At 28.1% G+C, this 19,700-nt stretch overlaps 2 protein-coding genes across 2 annotated transcripts in view; both read left to right on the plus strand.

The window, feature by feature from the left end:
• Nucleotides 1–308: 308 nt before the first annotated feature.
• LOC108765630 (uncharacterized) overlaps nucleotides 309–19,700 on the plus strand; it is a 36,192-nt gene continuing 16,800 nt past the window's right edge. Inside the window, exons 1-13 of the mRNA XM_018514428.1 lie at nucleotides 309–376; nucleotides 4,417–4,509; nucleotides 4,686–4,805; nucleotides 5,454–5,661; nucleotides 5,851–6,326; nucleotides 6,926–7,103; nucleotides 7,184–7,405; nucleotides 7,574–7,803; nucleotides 8,173–8,322; nucleotides 13,699–13,876; nucleotides 13,955–14,176; nucleotides 14,361–14,590; nucleotides 15,961–16,110. Coding sequence (XP_018369930.1) covers nucleotides 4,492–4,509; nucleotides 4,686–4,805; nucleotides 5,454–5,661; nucleotides 5,851–6,326; nucleotides 6,926–7,103; nucleotides 7,184–7,405; nucleotides 7,574–7,803; nucleotides 8,173–8,322; nucleotides 13,699–13,876; nucleotides 13,955–14,176; nucleotides 14,361–14,590; nucleotides 15,961–16,110 — 2,382 coding nt within the window. The 5' untranslated portion in view covers nucleotides 309–376; nucleotides 4,417–4,491. The remainder of the gene's footprint in view (nucleotides 377–4,416; nucleotides 4,510–4,685; nucleotides 4,806–5,453; nucleotides 5,662–5,850; nucleotides 6,327–6,925; nucleotides 7,104–7,183; nucleotides 7,406–7,573; nucleotides 7,804–8,172; nucleotides 8,323–13,698; nucleotides 13,877–13,954; nucleotides 14,177–14,360; nucleotides 14,591–15,960; nucleotides 16,111–19,700) is intronic.
• On the plus strand, nucleotides 9,661–13,751 carry LOC108765633 (luciferin 4-monooxygenase-like). Its single transcript, XM_018514430.1, has 6 exons — nucleotides 9,661–9,808; nucleotides 10,415–10,553; nucleotides 10,731–10,850; nucleotides 12,347–12,554; nucleotides 12,735–13,210; nucleotides 13,703–13,751. The coding sequence occupies exons 2-6, from the start codon at nucleotides 10,506–10,508 to the stop codon at nucleotides 13,727–13,729; spliced, it is 879 nt and encodes a 292-aa protein (XP_018369932.1). The 5' UTR covers nucleotides 9,661–9,808; nucleotides 10,415–10,505; the 3' UTR covers nucleotides 13,730–13,751.

The following is a 19,700-nucleotide window of genomic DNA, read 5'->3' on the forward strand; positions in this document are numbered from 1 at the left end:
ATTCTTCTATTATTAAGAGGATTGCAATCTTAAAGCCAACCTGTCATGGGTAAACGAAATTCCTCTACTTTGGAGAGTATCCTCTCGAGATCATATATAAATGGAAAATCCTCTGACATTAATACGGAACCGCTAAACGGTAGAATATTTTTTTTTGGGTGAATAATGGCTCAACAAAGGTGATAGTTTACATGTGTAGACTTACGTGATTTATGAGGGATTATATAGGTAAATATCTGATGGGAGGGATATCACAGATATATCTATACATGAGGTAACAGCGAATGCTTTTAGTCGGTTTACAACGTTCATAAGTGTACCATTTACTTGTTTTACTTGTGTTCAGTGGATATTTATTTGAGGAAATAATCTTCAAGTAGTGAAAACATTTTTCTATTCATTATTTACGGAATCTTCTTCGTTATAATTGACATCGGTTTCAAATTTCAACATTCTTTCTCATTATACAGCATATCTTAATATTTGCGATAAAAAATATAGTGCATCTTATATGTATATGTACATTTAAATCTTTTTTATACATAAACAAAATATTTTGCTGTGGTTCTCTACCTGGTTATTATATATCATTGTTTATAATATTTTACTAAATTGGTAGTCGCGTGTAGTAATGGCTTTTTAGTAGCTACATTTTAGCAGGAACTGAATACTGAAATAATATTGCTAGTTATTATGTGTGTATACCGGTATATATATATATATATCTATTTTTTTTATAATACCTGTATTGAAGATCAAATATACGGATTTATAATCAAAATTTTCATAATACCAGAATGTATATAATTTTTCATAAATATCAATAATACGAATAAATTATCGATATTATTATTATCATATGTAAGATATTTTTTAACTTAACAACTTTTACAAAAATTTATTTATGATCACCTCAAATAATGACTTGCAAATATTATTCGTAAGTATATAGGGCATAAAAATCTAAAACTATTAGTTGTGGACTATTCTTTTAAAAAAAATCATAAAGATTAAAAAAATTATAAATTTAAAAGTAGCTTATTAAATATAAATAATAAATAAAAGGAGCATTCAGCCACAGAATGTTTTTGCGAATGTCATATATTTAAAAATTGTACGTTAAAAATATAAACTCATAAACGTTTTAGCCATTATCAGACCATTATTTTTATTATTATGACTACTCTCTAAATCTGAATCAGTGGATAATCACTGATATCAGTGACAAGTATGCCACTGGTAATCAGTGAATTAAATGTGAGATCCCAAACCTAGCTAATCTTTATTATGTGATCTAACTATCCTTATTTTAGTGCTTAAATTCAATGAATATGGTATTGGAAAATTGAAATTAACGTGCAAATATCAGTATTTTAGTTACATAATGCTCAAACATTTTTCCTTTTTTAGTTGAACTTCACTGATTATCAGTGCCAAGTATGCCACTGGATAATTAGTGACTATTCACTGATTCAGATTTAGAGAGTACGTATTATCGTTTAATTTATTATTCATTTTGTTATATAACATACTGATCAATTCTTTCTTCATCCGAGATCTCGGATCGATTTCTAACATCGGACCCCGGAGACTCTATAATTTTTTCGGCACCTCAATTATTATAATCTCTAACATAGATATATTTAAGAAATTATGTTAAAATTCCGAACGTTTCGGCCAACACTTGGGGCCATCATCAGCGAAATACACAAGTTTAGACACGTGGAGATTTCCTTGCAAACTCACATAACAGATCGAGTGACATCGGAGCAGTCACTCCATCTGTTATTAACATTATTCTGTTAATAACAGATCGAATGACTGCTCCGATGTTAATAGTATATCAATATTTTTCTTATGATATGTAATAAGTGTCTAATTTAATAAATATATAAGTGTATATATACATATACATAAAGGTATAACCTTTACATTCTGATTATACCAGTTAGATGTATTTAAATTACTAATTGTGAATATAACTGGTATAACCGGTATATATACCGGTATTCATACCAATCGACTTTTATTTTAGTTATTACATAATATTTACAAATACCAATAGGGGAAACCGGGGCACATGGTCATCGATTGTTTAACATAATCTAGAATGTTTAAATTAATACTACTGCGGTACAATACGACTTACTTCGTTGCCCATACTTTTTATCTCGGTAGCAGTGATTAAATTCTATTGTATAGATCATTAATGGTTTTCATGGTGCAATAGTAACTTTTCAACTGCATAAAAATATTTTAATATTGTTTTTGTAGTAAAAGATACATGTATGAAGATAAGGTGCATTTTTGCACATCTTATCTCATGTTACTACGTTACAAGTAATAATCTAACATTTATTTTTTATCGTTTTCTATTAATTAAATGTATAATTAAATATATAATTGGGGTACTATGGATCCTAACATTAAACATTCATAATGAAACTGGATAATACATAAAGTATATGTACTAAAAGGGCAGTTTATAATTCTAAGCAATTAATTTTATTTTGTCGTAATAAATGTTTTATCTTATATTAATGGTTCTCATTTGTTTTCCTATAATTTTCTAACGTATTATTTAATAATTATTAGTTGTAATTATATTTTATAGTATTAGTGAATATGCTAAGAATGTACAAGTTAATTGAAAATACTTTTCAACTTTCACCGTTATTTCTTGCATAATCCTACTATTTTGTACGTGACTTATGATATTCCGGATATGAGACACCAATGTGGGCACCATTTCTCTCTCTCTTAAAAAAAAATATATTTTTATTTTTTCTTAAAAATCAATACATTTTTACTAAATACACTTATTAAATTTTAAAATATCCATTATACTCTAATTATTTTTAAAAATGATACAAAAATTTTTATATTTAGATGAACTTTTAAGAGTTTGAATTTTTGTGATTCACGATGCCCTGGACTCCCTTGTATGATTGCTTTATATCGAACGGGAACTAAGAACGGTATAACCGGTTATATCGATTATATTGGCTGCGTTCAGCAGAGAAAGCAGCTTTGCAACTGTTGTAAAATTCTTCAATATGATTGGCCTTGTCCTTAGTTCTTCATTGGATCTAAATGTATAAACCAATCATATTCAAGAATTTTACAACAATTACAAAGCGGCTTTTCTGCTGAAAGTAGCCATTGTTTTTTAGTTCATGTTTAAAAGATTATATTGTTTTATTATAATTCAGTTCTTGGTTTCAAGCGACTTGCAGTAGCTCTTCAGATCGATTGCTAGTGTTACAAGTATTTTGTTACATCTGTTCTATACTTTTCTGTAAGTATATGTATCATACAATAAGCTCATATAATAAAATCAACATTTGTACAATTTAATAAAGATAAAGATTATTTAACAAAACTGTAAATTGTTTTAATGTTGCGATAAAATTCAATAAGTAATATGCAGATAACAGCATATAATTAAATTAATTGTTAAAAAACTAATATTTTTAATCACTTTTATTGCTGTTTGTATAATAACTAATATACTGTGATTATAGTAAACATATCTTTTTTATAAACTTTGAAGTAGAAAATTAAATAATAAAAGTGATAATGAGCGATATATCAGTGTGTCTCTATTTATAGAATTGATTTTGGAAGAGAAATCTATTTTATAAATATGTATATGTATTCATATTTAAATTATATGTATATGTATTTTATATTTAAATTATATATATATATATATAGCGCTATTTCTGATTAAAAACTGAATCGAAAAGTCCTCTACAATTTTGCACACACACACAATTTTCACAATGATTTATAAAATATTAATTAGTTCTAAAGATTGCCGAATAAGCCGCCCAACCATTAATTATTACGGAAATTGCAAAATGGTAAAGGACTTTTTGACTCAGTTTTTGATCATAGGATTATGTGAATAACATTATGTGATTTGAGAATCGTTTATTCGGTATGTGAATAACATTACGTGATTTGGCAATCGCTTATTTGGTAATCTTTAGAAATTAATATTTCGTCAACAAATAGAAAATGAATGGAAAAATGTATTCTTGTAGAAGTTAAACACTAGATTAAACATATATAAGTCTGTGATCAAGATGTTCGAAAAACTTATTAATAGAATGCAAAAAATTAGGCATATGGTATCAAAACCCAAGTTTTGGAGTTTAAACTTGAAGAAATTAAAGATCTAAGAAAAAATAAGGTTTTTTTTCTAATTTTAATGAAAGTATATAATAATAAATTAAAAAACATAATGCATTCATATTTTATCCTTTATATTACGGAATTTCCATAAATGGAGAGTGTGCAGAAAATTTTAAGTGTTCATTCAATTTTTCCAACACACACATTTCACACAATTTGATAGTTAATTTTAGTTCGCTCATTTAGAATAACTAAAATGTTCTATTTATGACGCAGTATTGTAAAGTAATATTGTTGGAGCGCATTCAGAATCTTATATTTACGATAAGAGGTCCAGATATTTCTAGTAAAATGGTTGATGAACCAATGGTAAGTGTAAAATTATATAATAATCATCTGTTGATGTAGCTAATTTTTTCACGTTACATTCGATAAAAAAACCATGATTATATGACGTTAAATATGTATATTAAAGATACGTAGTTCAAAAGTATTGTGTGTTCAAAATTATAAACAATTAAAACAATCTAATTTGTTATTTACAGATTTTCACTGTAGAAAATGGCATTTATAAGGGGCAAATAACACATGATTTGAATAAATACAAGTGTCCCGGAGAAGTGATATGGCACGGCATTAGAAGCAATGGAGAAAAAATTGCACACGTGAGTCAATTTTATATACAGGGTGTCCCGTGAGACTTTTACCAAGCACTTTTTTGTAGATAGAGCGGCCTAAACTGAGTTGAAAAGTCCTTTATCATTTTGCAATTTTTGTAATAGTTAACGAGATATTAATTACTAAAAGTGCCGAATATCATAGTCTTGAATAATTTTTTACTCAAATACTATCAACTTTACAGAAAAATAGCATGAGGCAAAAATTGTTTACATTCTCTTCATAGAGCTCTAAGAATTTTTTCAGAATTTTTAGTGAACTTTTTAGTACTGCATTTTCTTATGGCAACTATTTTTACCAATATACGAGAAAATACAGTATTAAAAAAAAATTCTCAGAACTTTATAAAAAGGAAATAGACTATCATTTCGGAATTTTTTCGTGATACAATTCAATAGGCATTAAAAAAAGTTCACAGTAAATAAAAAAAACGAAAATTTAAATAAAATTATGTAAAAACTGATTGAATATTTTTACGATTATATATAGTTTTTGTAAAATTTAATTTCTTCTTTTAATCAATATAAAAAATGTTTTGGAATTTATAAATGGTTCTTTCAGTAGTAAGCTAATGACTCTACCATATAACTAATTCTTTATTGTTTTGAAACATTTTTTATAATAACACTATGTAGTTGGACGCATGCACTGAAGAGACGGTCACATACGCACAGTTGCAAGATAAAGTTGTGAGATGCGCCTTGTGGCTACAAAAACAAGGAGTCAAATCTGACGATATCATTAGTGTGTGTACGGGTAATCATTACAACTCTATCGTGCCCTGTCTTTCAGCAATTTATATCGACGTGATTTTCAATTCGTGGGACGAGAACATGAATCTAAGTAAGTTCTTTCGCGACTGTTAAATGTTGCAATATTCCACGTTAACACGTGCAGTAAAATTAGAAATAGTTAATATATTTCCGCGTATTAATAAAATACGCGCAATTATAATTTTAATTACTTTAAAATATCTTAATATTTAGTGCAATGTTTATTTTTTAAAATTATATATGAGTTATTTATTATTAGAAACTGCGTTGCACGTTTTGCGAATGCTCATGCCGAAGGTAATCTTCTGTAGCGAGAAATCGGTGGATGTCATCTTGAGCGCGATAAAGGAACAGAATTGCAGTCCCATGATAGTAGTTTTTGGCAAGCATATTGACGCGATTTCATTTTCCGATATTCTGAGTAATTGCAGCGATGTGGAAGTAGCAAATTTTCATTACGTCGATCACGTTGACATGACGAAGACGGCATGTATTTTACATTCGTCAGGCACTTCAGGGATGCCAAAAGGCGTTGAATTGTCCAATAATGTCCTATTACATATCAGTCAGAATAAAAGTATAGACTTGGCTAACATGGTATTTCTTTGGTTTTCTTCTCTTTATTGGGTGAGTGGGATCGTCCTGAACTTAATTACGATCGAGCAAAGCGGCAAAGTGATCATCTACCCTGAATTTAACGAGGAGATGACTTGTCAACTGATCGAGAAATACCAAGTAATGTTATGTTATATATAAAAAATTTCATTTTCTTAATTTCGTTGAATAATTAAAGTGAAATTATTTTAATTTTTTACATTTTCTAAAAATAATATCACTAAATTGTTTCACACTAATGTAAATAAGTAGTAGCAAGTAATTTTCTGTTATAAGTCAATTTTTATTCTAATTTAGTTTTTATTGTTTTGCGAGTTCTATAATGAAGTTGACGTAAATTGATTTTTTTTAGTATAATCTAATGTTTTTAAATTTTAAATTAATAACTAATGTGATTTCTATATATATGTATTGTAACTTATCTTTTGTTAAAATAATTATATTAATTTTTGTAAAATTTTTGTATCAATTTCTCGTTTAATGTATTTGTACGTACCAAATTGTATTTTGATGAATTAATAGCATATTGAATATATATAACATCTTGCCAAAAATACAAATTATAACGACTAAGAAAAAATATATTATAACAATCTTTTACAATGACATCTATCTACTTCTTTACATTATAAATTAGATATATGATTAGTTTTATATTTACAAGTAGTTTGCGCATGATATGTAATACAATTCAAAATATGAATTGTTTTATTATCTAGGTAGAAATTATTTTTTTAAGCACAAGTACATTGAGTCGGTTTCTCAGAGCGAATTGTATAAAGAAATACTCTTTATCATCCCTAAAAGTTATACTGTACGGTGGTGCAATTATGAATAATAAAGTGCAGGAAGAATTGAAATATATTTTACCACACGTCCAAATATTGCAAGGTTACGGTAAATACAAAAAAGACAATAAGATATTAACATATATTATGTGGATGATATAATTTTAATTACATTTTTTATGTTTCAAGGAATGACAGAAACCGGTGGTCCTGTAACGTCGCCGCAATCACATCATAAGAATGGATCTAATGGAGTTGTAGCCAAGAATGTGCAAATAAAGATCGTGGACCCTGAAAGCGGGAAAATATTTGAATCAAATCAACCGGGAGAAATATTGGTAAAATCTGCAACCATGATGACTGGTTATTATAAAAATCCTGAAGCGACAAAAAGTACGATTGATGAGGAAGGTAAATCTTATTTGTCGTAATAATAAGTAATAATAATATATTTTTTTAATTAATTACAATTTAACACATGCAAAAACTAAATCAATTATATTCCATTAGATCCCAAAAATATATATAATAAATATAGTTATAAAAATATAATGACATAAAAGTAAATTTAAAAAATAGGATGGTTGCACACGGGTGATATCGGTTATATAGACGAAGATGGAGAATTGTTCATTATCGACAGAATGAAGGAACTCATAAAGTACAGAGGTCAGCAAATCTCTCCCGCAGAAATCGAGAATATGTTAGTAACACATCCAGCAGTGCTAGAAGCTGCAGTAATAGGGGTGCCCCATGCATTAGACAATGAACATCCTCTTGCTTACGTTACCAACAGACCTGGCATCGAGGTACAATCTTTTGTTAGAAATATATAATAAAGTCATAAAAAATAAAGATTTACAAAATAAAATCAGAATATTTCTAACAGTGAGCCGATTTTGAATATTCCGTCAGATATTTTCTTAAAATATTTAATAGATGTCTACTAGAAAGAGAATCACACTTATAGAAATAAGGATCTTGATGTGATTAAAATAATTAAAAAACAAATTAAAAAATTTGCATATTAACTCGATCAAAATTAGAGTGCAATGAATAAATCAGTTTAAGTTTAAAGAAATAAAGATTCGATAAGAACAAAAGAATCGCGAACGTTTTAATACAAAACAGGAAATATTTTATGTACTGGATTAATCTTTTTCATTTTCTTTGTACAGGTGACGGAACAGGAATTGATAGACTTTGTGGTGGAGAACATGGAAGATCGATGTAAACTACGTGCAGGAGTTATATTTCTGGATAGTTTTCCATATACGGGTTCAGGGAAAATTTCAAGAAAAGATTTGAAAGAAATGACTAAGAAACTAGTAAACTACGGTGATTAGATACATAATTATATTCTTTCATAATAACTTTAATTTATAAATGTGTAACTCTTATTACTTCAGAATACAAGATACAAATATAGATTATCGTTTTTTTTATCAAATAAAAAATTGTTTTATTATAATTGATAGAAGTATGTAATATTTAGATTTGCATAATTTCTAAAAAAGCGTTTCTGCTATGACAGCTGCAAAATTACTTTTTTTAAATATTTGTATGCTTTGTTAAATATTAAAAAATATAAAGAGACGGAAGAGTAATTAAAATAAATTATATGTAGAGAGTATACGTTAAATAATATATCTAATATTAAAAGTTATTATAATTCGGTAGTTATAATCATTTAAAGGTATTTGAGGCCATATAACAACTAGTGAAAAATAATTTGTCAAATTATTAGCAAGTTAATATCGATTCAAAATCTAATTGATAGTCATTTCTCATTGAAAATCACATCATACATTGTCGAAATTATCAAAATGCAATAATTTGTCTTCGCAATTGATCTTTGATCAGGCGCATTTGACTTTCAATCAGCTAAGATCATATATGAATTGATTGACGGTTTAAAGCTTTATCGAATTTTGCAATAAAGACGACTACCTATACTTAGTTAATTGCCTAATTGAAGACTATAAAAATCAGTAAATCCCCGAAGACAATAAAAATCAATAAACACAGTCACACACAGTAGTCAAGAAATAATAGCATTGTTAGTAAGAATCAGTGAATGACATAAAAAATAACAACAAAGTTAAGAACTAGAAAATAATTGAGAGGTAATGAGTTATTGTATTACTATAAATAAATTGATTCCGTCCGCTTTGGTGTAAATCATTTTAGTTAAACTTTGGGTATAGGTAATTGTTTGTAATTTACGATTGAATAAATAAATTTGTGAGATAAGAGTGACTCGTCATGTATAACTTTTAATAAGCGCTGCCACACCGAATGACTCCCAAGGCGAAAGAGTTTCATAATATTTCATTTGTTGAATCGAAAGATTGAAGTACAAGGTTACAACGCAATAGATATTCATCTAGTCATCTATTTAAGACAAGAATATTTTCCTTAAGATAAATATCATAAAACGTGAAAAAGAAATTTATTGATCTAATAATAATAATGATGATGCAAATGTTTATAATTTGCGCAGTTATGGAAACTGAACTTGATTTATTATATGTGAAAGAGAGAGAGAGAGAGATACAATAGATATATCAAAAAAGAAGGATGTATTATAAATAGTCAGTAAATGCTTATATATAGTCTACTACTTTTAATAACGTTCACAATCGTTTTGTTACTCACTTGTCTGCTGAATGTTCGCATAGAATGATCTTTGCGTAGTGAAAAATTTCCGTCCACCAGACACGGAATCTTTTTCGTTATAATCGACGCTATCAATTTTTCTTCAAATTTCAACATTTTTTCTCTACATCGGATATCTTAACTATCTAATCAAAGGTATTGTTTATATATGTTTAAATCTTTTTTGTATGTAAATGGATTTTGTATGCAAATGAATTCGATCGTGTCTCTATTTTATTTTTAATTGTTTGTAATAATTTATCAATTTAACAACTACAAGTAATGATGGCTTTTTAGTAGTTATTTTTTAGTGTTTATTTTTGTTGACGAGTATTTTCTGAGTATTTTAGTACTTCTTCTCTCATATAAGTAGGTACATCATACATAACTATCAGATAAAATAAATAAAGATATTGAAATATTTTCTACTATTTCATTTCTTATTATTTTTAAGGGGAAAAATTAAAAATTGTAGTTTTGTTATAGTTCTTGAATTTAAGCAATTTGGGATCGCTCTCAAGGTCAACTGCTACATTATAACTGTTGTGTTATATATATCTGTTTTGTGTTTTGCTATAAGTATTGTATAATAAATTCTTACAATAAAATTAGTATTTATACGATTCAATGAAAATAAAAGATTATGCAACAAAACCATCATAGTTTTAGTGATATGATAAAAATCAATAAGTACACAACAAATATTCACATACACACACACACACACACAGATATCTCGTACATTTTGATAATCAATTTCAGTTCACTTATTTAGAATAACTAAAACGCTCTATTTACGACACATTACTGTAGAGTAACATTGTTGGAACGCATTCAGAATATCATATTTACGATGGAAGATCCAAGTATTTCTTACGAAACTGTTGAACATGATCCAAAGGTAATTGTAAAATCACATAGTGATTTATTAATGTGTTTAATTTTTATGTTACATTTTAAGAAAAAAGTTATAAATGTACAGTGTTTCACGTGTGTGTGTTCGCAATTTTTTAAATTAAAGGCATATAATGCAAAGTAACAAACAATTGAAACAATCTGATTTGTATGTTACATACAGAATTTTACTGTAGAAAATGGCATTTACAAGGGACCAGTAAAGCATAACATGAATAAATACAAGAGTCTCGGAGAAATGTTATGGATCAGAATTAAAAGTCATGGAAACAAAATTGCATATGTAAGTCATGTTTATAAGCATATAACATTAGTTATAAGCATATAACATTATAGTATAATACATAGAATTTATCAGAAAAGTAGATTTCAACTTTTAAAATTTATGTCTATCTAAATAAGAAAGAAGATTTATTAAAAATATACTCTGGAATAAAAAAGATTTATATTAATAATAATATGAATATAAATTGTCATTGCCCTATTGCTTCTATCAATCTGTTTATTTTGTACAATACAATATTAAACTAAAATTTGCCAAAATATAAGATAAACAAGTATACTAAGGAGAGAATTCATATATTGTACATATAATATACAATATTTCGATATTAAACTTCGACCGAATATTTTATGCGAATATTTAATTGAGTTAGTTCTGCTTTCTTCCAGCACTCCTTGCAGAGCTGTTTATAACGTAATTATAACGTAATAGAAGTAAATGCATAGAAAGAAACATTGAAACTATACCATTATTTTAACGTTATAAAATTTATTTTTATATGAAGAAATTTACTTAATAATTTATTAATTTTGTAAACTAATATTTTACTTTTGTAATTTCAAAATATCTAAAGATATTTTACATATATAAATCGTTACAAGTTAAACACTAATTGATTAAAAATATATTATTTTAGATTGATTAAAGTAAGACATAAAAGGTCACAAAAAATTTGTCTAAAATAATTTAATTATAAAATGCTAAGACAAATATATGAAAGAAACCGCAAAACAACTAAAATGTGGATTTAATCACAGACAACTATCAATAACCGTACGAGCGTGATGAATCACGTTTTCATTAATAGACAATAATCTCTGGCTAGCAAAGTCACGTGATAACGGCCGTCAAAGTACAGAATAAAACAATAGAAAACATTATCGAGTAAATCGTTAAAGTTTAACATTGACGTCATTTATAAAGATGCTAATGTGTATTCTTTTATCACATGTTTTATAATACTGTCCAATAAATTTAATGTCAAAACAATTTCTTATTTAATGTTATGTAATACATATACATATATTAGCGAATATTCACAAAAAATTTAGAAACAAACATGTAAAAAATTTAAACTATAATTTTAAAATAATCGCGGAATTATCATAATACCAACATTATAAATAAAATTTATAATTTAATATTATCAAAAATTCTTTTTTAAACCTAATCATGAACGGTAATTATTAACAATAAATGCTTTAAGACTAATATTTTCCGTACGTGATACAATTCAATAGGTGTTTCTAAAAAAAGAACAAATCCGAAAAAGAATTCTGAAGCGAATCAAAATAAAATTCTTTAAAAAATAATTGAAAGACTTTACAATTGTACATAGTTTTTGTAAATTTTAATTTTGATTATTAATTAGTAAAAGTACATTTTAGAGTTGTGAATAATTCTTTTAATCGCGAATTAGTGATTCTGCAACATAATTAATTTTGTGGTGTTTTGAAACATTTTTTTAAATAATATATAGTTAAAATAATATATAGTTGGACGCATGCACCGAAAAAACAATCACATACGCGGAACTGCAAGATAAAGTTGTGAGATGCGCCTTGTGGTTTCAAAAACAAGGAATTAAATCCGGTGATGTTATTAGTACATGCACAGGCAATCATCTCAACTCCATCGTGCCTTGCCTTTCGGCAGCTTATATCAACGCAATCTTCAATTCGTGGAATGAAAACATGGACTTGCGTAAGTTCTTCCTGAATTATCAAATATTCCATGTTGTATTCGATTAAATTAATAAATTCGAAATAATGCATTTATTAATAACAGTGCGAGTGAGTCCAATTTTATCTTCTATTTTAATCTACCTTAATACTTAGCGCGTAATATTTATTTTTTTATTATTTATGAATTATTTGCCATCAGAAACTGCGCTGCACGTTTTACGACTGACCACGCCAAAAGTGATCTTCTGCAGTGAGAAATCAGTGGATGTTGTTTTGAGCGCGATAAAGGAGCAAAAATGCAATCCCATGATAGTGATTTTTGGCAAGCATGTCGATGCGATTTCGTTCTTCGATATTCTGAGAAATTGCAATGATGTAGAAGTAGCAAATTTCCGTTACGTTGAGCTCGACGATATAAAAAAGACGGCGTGCATTTTGCATTCGTCGGGCACTACGGGGATGCCGAAAGGCGTCGAACTGTCCAATTATGGACTATTAGTCATTACCCAGGGAAATATTTTAGCTGTGGCTAACACGCCACTACTTTGGTTTTCTTCTCTTTATTGGCTGAGTGGGACAGCGCTGAATTTAAGTATGATCGTGCAAGGCAGCTTAGCGATCTTCTATCCAGAATTTGACGAGGAGATGACTTGTCGATTAATTGAAAAATACAAAGTAATAATTTGTTATATATAAATATTCTAATAAAATATAATGTTTCACGATAATATAAATAAGTAAAAATAAATAGCTTCTTATATATACTATAAATAAGTTATCGTAGTGGTTTAATTTTCTTGCTCTTGCAAAATCTATAACAAAGTTGAACTGAATTGGTTTTCTTCAAGCATACTTTAACATTTTTAAATTAAACAAATAATTGACACAATAACTTATTATTATTAGAATAGTACTATTAATTTTTGTATCATATCTTCTCGTTCAATGTGAGTAATGAATTGCATTTATATAATTGATAATGAATTAAATATGATAACATCTTGCAGTCAAGATAAGTGCAAAGTAACTATGTAATTGTAAGAAAGAATATATTAAAATCGTGATTTAATGATATCTACTTATATGTATATATTATTAGCGTTATATTTAGAAATAGTTTGCACACGATATGATTCAGAAGTATAAATTATTTTGTTATCTAGGTAGCATTTATTTTTCTTAGCACAAGCATGATCAATCGGTTTCTCAAAGCGGGTTACGTAAAGAAATATTCTTTATCATCTTTAAAAATTATAATGAGCACTGGTGCAATAATTAAGCCGAAAGTGCAGGAAGAATTGAAATGTATTTTACCACATGTCGACATATTGCAAGGTTATGGTAAATATGGATAATGCAATATATTAGTATATACTTTAATGTGTGTTATAAAATTTTAATCATTTCTTTTGTTTTAAGGAATGACGGAAACCAGTGGTTTTATAACAAGTCAACTACCGAGTCACAAGAACGGATCTTGCGGTGTGGTAGTCGAGAATGTGCAAATGAAGATCGTAGATCCCGAAAATGGAAAAATTCTTGGTCCGAATCAATCGGGAGAAATATGGGTAAAATCTGCAACCATGATGAATGGTTATTATAGAAATCCTGAGGCAACAAAAAGTACGATTGATGAGGAAGGTAAAGAAATTCTGTCATAACAATAATCATAAACATAATTATGGTTAAAAAAAATTAATTACAATTAATACATATTCAAAAACTATAAATAAATTATATTTAATTAAATTTAAAAAATATATAATAATGTTATGAAAAAAAATCTAATCTTATTATATCATACATCTGTAAATTTAAAAAATAGGATGGTTGCACACGGGTGATATCGGTTATATAGACGAAGATGGAGAATTATTCATTATCGACAGAATAAAAGAACTTATGAAGTATAGAGGATATCAGATCTCTCCTGCAGAAATTGAGAATGTGTTAATGTTACACCCTGCAGTGCTAGAGACTGCAATCATAGGAGTGCCTCATGCATTAGACGATGAGCATCCTCTTGCTTATGTTACCAAGAGGCCTGGTGCCGAGGTACAATCTTTATAAGTATGATAAAATCATAGAATAAAGATTTACAAAAGAAAATTTGAATATTACTAATAGTACCTAGAGAAAAGTCACCGATACTGACATAGGTCTCCTAAAGCGACACCCCCTTATTTCTCATAAACTAACTATTGCACTTATGTATTAATACTAAAATAAGAAAATCATAATCTGTTTAGCTAATTAAAGAAGTAGGTACAAACTAATAATTCGTATATTTGTAGTTTGTTTCTATACCAAATAAGCTAAAATCGAATTCTACGAATGCGAAAATAAAATTCTTACGATTTTCTTTTGCAAATTGCGTAGTTTAAATAATAGTGACTATATTATTGATAATATTTCGTTGTTTTAAATGCTTGTAGTTTTCTAAATCAGTTTTATTTAAATTATTTTTTCTCAATACGATTTTAAATTGAAAATTGAAGTACAGCGTAAACCGTCACACTTGGTTGTAAAACAGACCATGAGCTAACTTAATCTTTGTAATGTTGCTTTATAGCGTCAAATAGCTCTATTGAAACTGAAGGCAATCGTGTATATATAGAAAAACTCTTGAAAAACTATCGCGTTACATATTTGCATCTTGCAGAACAATATAAAGAACAACATAATTTAATAAATATGCATATAATTCAATAAAAATGTTTTATAACGAAATGAAAAGATTCGGGAAAATCTTATATACATTCACTTGTAGGTACTTTTCCTGTAAAAGAAAAAAAGAGAATACGTAGGTCTACTGTGTCAGTTTTGGAGCCCATTTTGTCAGACCCTCATTTTTGCTTATCTTACGAAAAAATTAATTATTGCAAAATTGCAAACAGTATTATAAAAACTGCATACTATCTGATAGAAAACACTTTTTAATTTATACTTGTGTTTTTAATGTTTTATTTTTACCTTTTGTTTAAGAAATATTGTCTACAAACAAAGTGGTATATCGATATCGGTAACTTTCCTCTAAAATGATCTTGAACATTTCGCTAGATAAATTTTCTTAAAATCTCTAGTAGATAGAGAGAATCATACTCATATTATAAAAACAAAGACATTGATGTGTTAAAAAAAATGAGAAAAACGAATTAAAATATTTGTTTTTAAAACATTAATTCGGTCAAAATTTAATAAATAAGGCATTTTAAGCAAGTAAAATTTAAGATTTTATATAGGACCACCGTGTAAATTTCATATTTTTTATTTTATAACAAATTGAATTAAACTTAAACATTATTTGATTATTGGATTGAAAAAGTATATCATTAAATTTATATGTCTATTATTTTTTAATAGGAAATAGGAAATATTTTTATGTATTAGAATATCTTCACACTGATTTAATTTTTTTTGTACAGGTGACAGAACAGGAATTAATAGATTTTGTGGCGAGGAATATGATGGATCACTACAAACTACGTGCAGGAGTTATATTTTTGGACAATTTTCCATATACGGGTTCAGGAAAAATTTCAAGAAAAGATTTGAAAGAAATGACTAAAGAACTGGTAAAGCGTATTGATTAATTACGTAATTATATTTTTCTACACACAATAATATAAATTTGTAAACATATATAATCTTATTACTTCAGAATAAAAGATACTAAAAAAATGTGTATCTTCGTGCCCAAATCCATTACTAGAATGTCAACGTTTCGTGAACATTGCAGTTTACTTCATCAGGGCGAGGAGCAGTCTGATATTGATAATATTTAGGTTATTCCTTGCCCTGATGAAGTAAACTGCAATATTCACGAAACATTGGCATTCTAGTAATGGATTTGGACGCGGAGATAATTTACGAAACGCATAGTTTTTGTATGAAAAATTCCCGTAGAAGCCTTACAAGTATTATTATATTAAATATACAGATTATTGTTAACCAATACAGAGTATTGGTTAACAAATAAAAATTATTTCATGTAATTAATAGAGGTACATTCTTTAGATATAAACCCGTTCCGAGAAAAATGAATTTTAAGTTCATGGATTAGAAATTATTATTTTAAATATTTATGCTTTGTTTAATATTTAAATGTTGGGGAGACCGGGGCTAAAAGTAGGCTAAGCTGGCATTTGAATTTTCAGTGACAAAAATATATCTTATGAGTTTCCAATTTATATTGTAGATGGCATCTCGTGTGTGTCTTCTTTACCAACGAAGTTTGGTTAGTTTAGTTAAATTCCACGTTAAATCAGACAAAAAATGTATATTTTTTTATATCTTTCTGAAAAGTTTTATTCTTATACATAATAAAAATTTTTTTAATTTACACAAATTCCAAAGTCACGATATTTTCTACAGAACTCGGCTACGAATCATTATATAATTATTCTGTAAGAATCAAGACATTCAGAAAGAACAAAAAACGCTCATTTTTTCTGATTTGTATAAAAAATGAAAAAAATGTCCAGTGCTTTTGATCGGAAATAACCGTTCTAATGCTTCCTCCGCGTGATCAATTTCAATTGAATTGAGGATTATCCAATGAAGTGACAAACACCTTTATCCGATGAAATATAATTTCTGATTACATGTGAATAAAATATGTCCGTTATATGCCTATCCGTTAAAATTTCATCGGATAAACCTACAACTTGATCAGACATTAGCCTTGAATGGATAAAGAGAAAATATTTTATTCGCGACCAAGTTTGAAAGACGCTGACCAATCACAGAATAGTTGATCATGTGATCAGTGACTGTTTCCGTAGACTCTTTAGACTGATGGCATTACTTTCATGTTGAGATCGAACGAGCACGTGTTTCTGGTGCGAATATCTATTTAATTTTTATTACGTTTCTCTTTTGATTTTTATTACGCATTCGTTAATTTTTGACTGCATAAACTGCATCATTGCAGTATCGAAAAGAAGTGTGTGACAACAAAATTTCTCAGGATATAAAAACAGTGCTTGAAACTACGAACGTTAAGGAAAAAGTAATCCATGTTTTTATAAATAAACCTTTTCTTATATAAAAATTTACATGTTAAATGATCAATGCTTGTTTATTCAACTATATGTATAATTTGATCAGTTAACATCAGATCAAAAATATATGCATGCAGACTTGATCGAACATAATGTGATCGAATAGTCAAAAGGTAACGAACGGATATTTCTCATCGGATATACTTAGTCCGATAAATTTATTTCCGATTAATAAATGTGATCGGATTTTTGTCCGATCAAAATAATCCGAAATAGCTGTTTGTTACTTTTTGAAAAGATAATCCGATCATTATGATCGGAAAAAGTCTGGATTTTTTTCGGTGCAATTGTGATCGTAAAATCACCTATGTCTCATGAAAATCAAGTATGTACGATTATACAGGGTATAACTGAAATAACGCCCACTAATCATATAGTGCTATTTCTAATAAAAAAATTAAGTCGAAAAGTCCTCTATACCTACCATTTTGCAATTTTCGCAATAGAGATAATGAGATATTAATTTCTAAATATTGCCTAATAAACGGATAAAATCGGATGTATAAGATAATTTTAAAATATTTTTCCATGTTCTCTTTATGAAATATTTTGAAAATTCTTCTTAAAAAAACCGAAGGATAACAATTGTAAATTAAAACCTCTTCAATATTTAAAAGTAATAGTAGCTATAATTGTATTGCTATAAAACTTATAAAAAGAATGTTTAAAAAATATACAAATTAAATATTATAAAAACTGAAATAAAGAATGGTATATAATTAATCCTAGCTGTACACACTGGGGTTCTCGGGATCTCAGCGCAACTTTCTAAATCGAGATTTTTTTGTTTCTAAATTTTTCTTTTTTTGAACCTATATATCTCGTAGTTCCTTAATTTTATCGACTTTTACACATTATGGGCTTGTTCCTTAATCAATTCTCAATCGATTAAAAAAAAAATTAATCCAAATATATCCATTTTAACAGAAGTTACGATAACAAATATGAATGGAGTCCCAGGGATTCCAGTGGGTATATCTAGGATTAAGATAAGTATTGTGCAGTATATAGGTGCAGTATATAGGCAGTATATACCTAAATGCTTGTATCTAGTGTAACTAAATACAAATTTATGTACCTGTAGGTACTGTACACAGTAAAAAACATTTTGGTAATTATGCATTATAACGGACCACCCTCCGATGACCTTGACCTTGACACATGTTGTCAAGGTCGTGACCCTGAGTGACCTCCAACAAGTTTTAACCGTCGCTCGCCATTCGTTGAAAAGTTATTAACAAAAAAAGTTCTTCAATAAATACTAACTTTTAGACATTACTGCACTCCGATGAGACAAGTTCCCTGCTGTATAAGGTACACAAAATATAATAGATGTAGTTTTATGAATTTATTAAGTTACATAACATAAAATATCTCTCTGCAAAAGTTAGTCCAGTGAACTACTGTATGTGATGTTATATTCAGCTCTTTTTGCAGGAATATTTGTCACGTCTGTGAAGCTAGCATATCATATATCAGCATCGCATAAAATGACACCAGTTCTGGTCGCAAATATTTGTCGGGGATTGTTTAACAGCATCACATAACAGATTAGCCGGCAAGCTGTATTAATATTTAAATTTGCTTGTGAAAACCATGTGTTGTTCAAAGCACTTATTTTAAAATTACAAATTAACCGTACGCGTTTACGTCCTCGTATTCGTTTGTAATAATGATGTGTACAATGTAAAATTAGTTGTTCACTATACAGTTCCACAATATTATTACATTTCGGACACTTTATTCTTTTTCGGATGACATTTTTCGCGCATAAATAGTTTATTAACTCATTGTGGTTCGTTGTTAAAGCGAGAAATTCATAAATTTGCATTTTCACTCGTTCGGTGTTAAATGTATAGCAATCTGTCTTCTACTGATTCATAAATATGTGGAAAGAAGTGTACATCTTAGTATTTATTTTGATTACGTTTATTCTTGTTACATGGTATTCACTCTGTCAATATACTTTCGTACTCATTAGAAGATCACGTGTAACCCACGTGCAACAGTACAAGGATGTAACTTTCTATGCGAAAATACGTCCATGATTGTATTGTAGGGCCTGCGGCCCCTTGTGTGTGTGTGTGTGTGTGTGTGTGTGT

This window comes from Trachymyrmex cornetzi, unplaced genomic scaffold (assembly GCF_001594075.2).
Source record: "Trachymyrmex cornetzi isolate Tcor2-1 unplaced genomic scaffold, Tcor1.1 scaffold503, whole genome shotgun sequence".
Taxonomy (NCBI): Eukaryota; Metazoa; Arthropoda; class Insecta; order Hymenoptera; family Formicidae; genus Trachymyrmex; species Trachymyrmex cornetzi.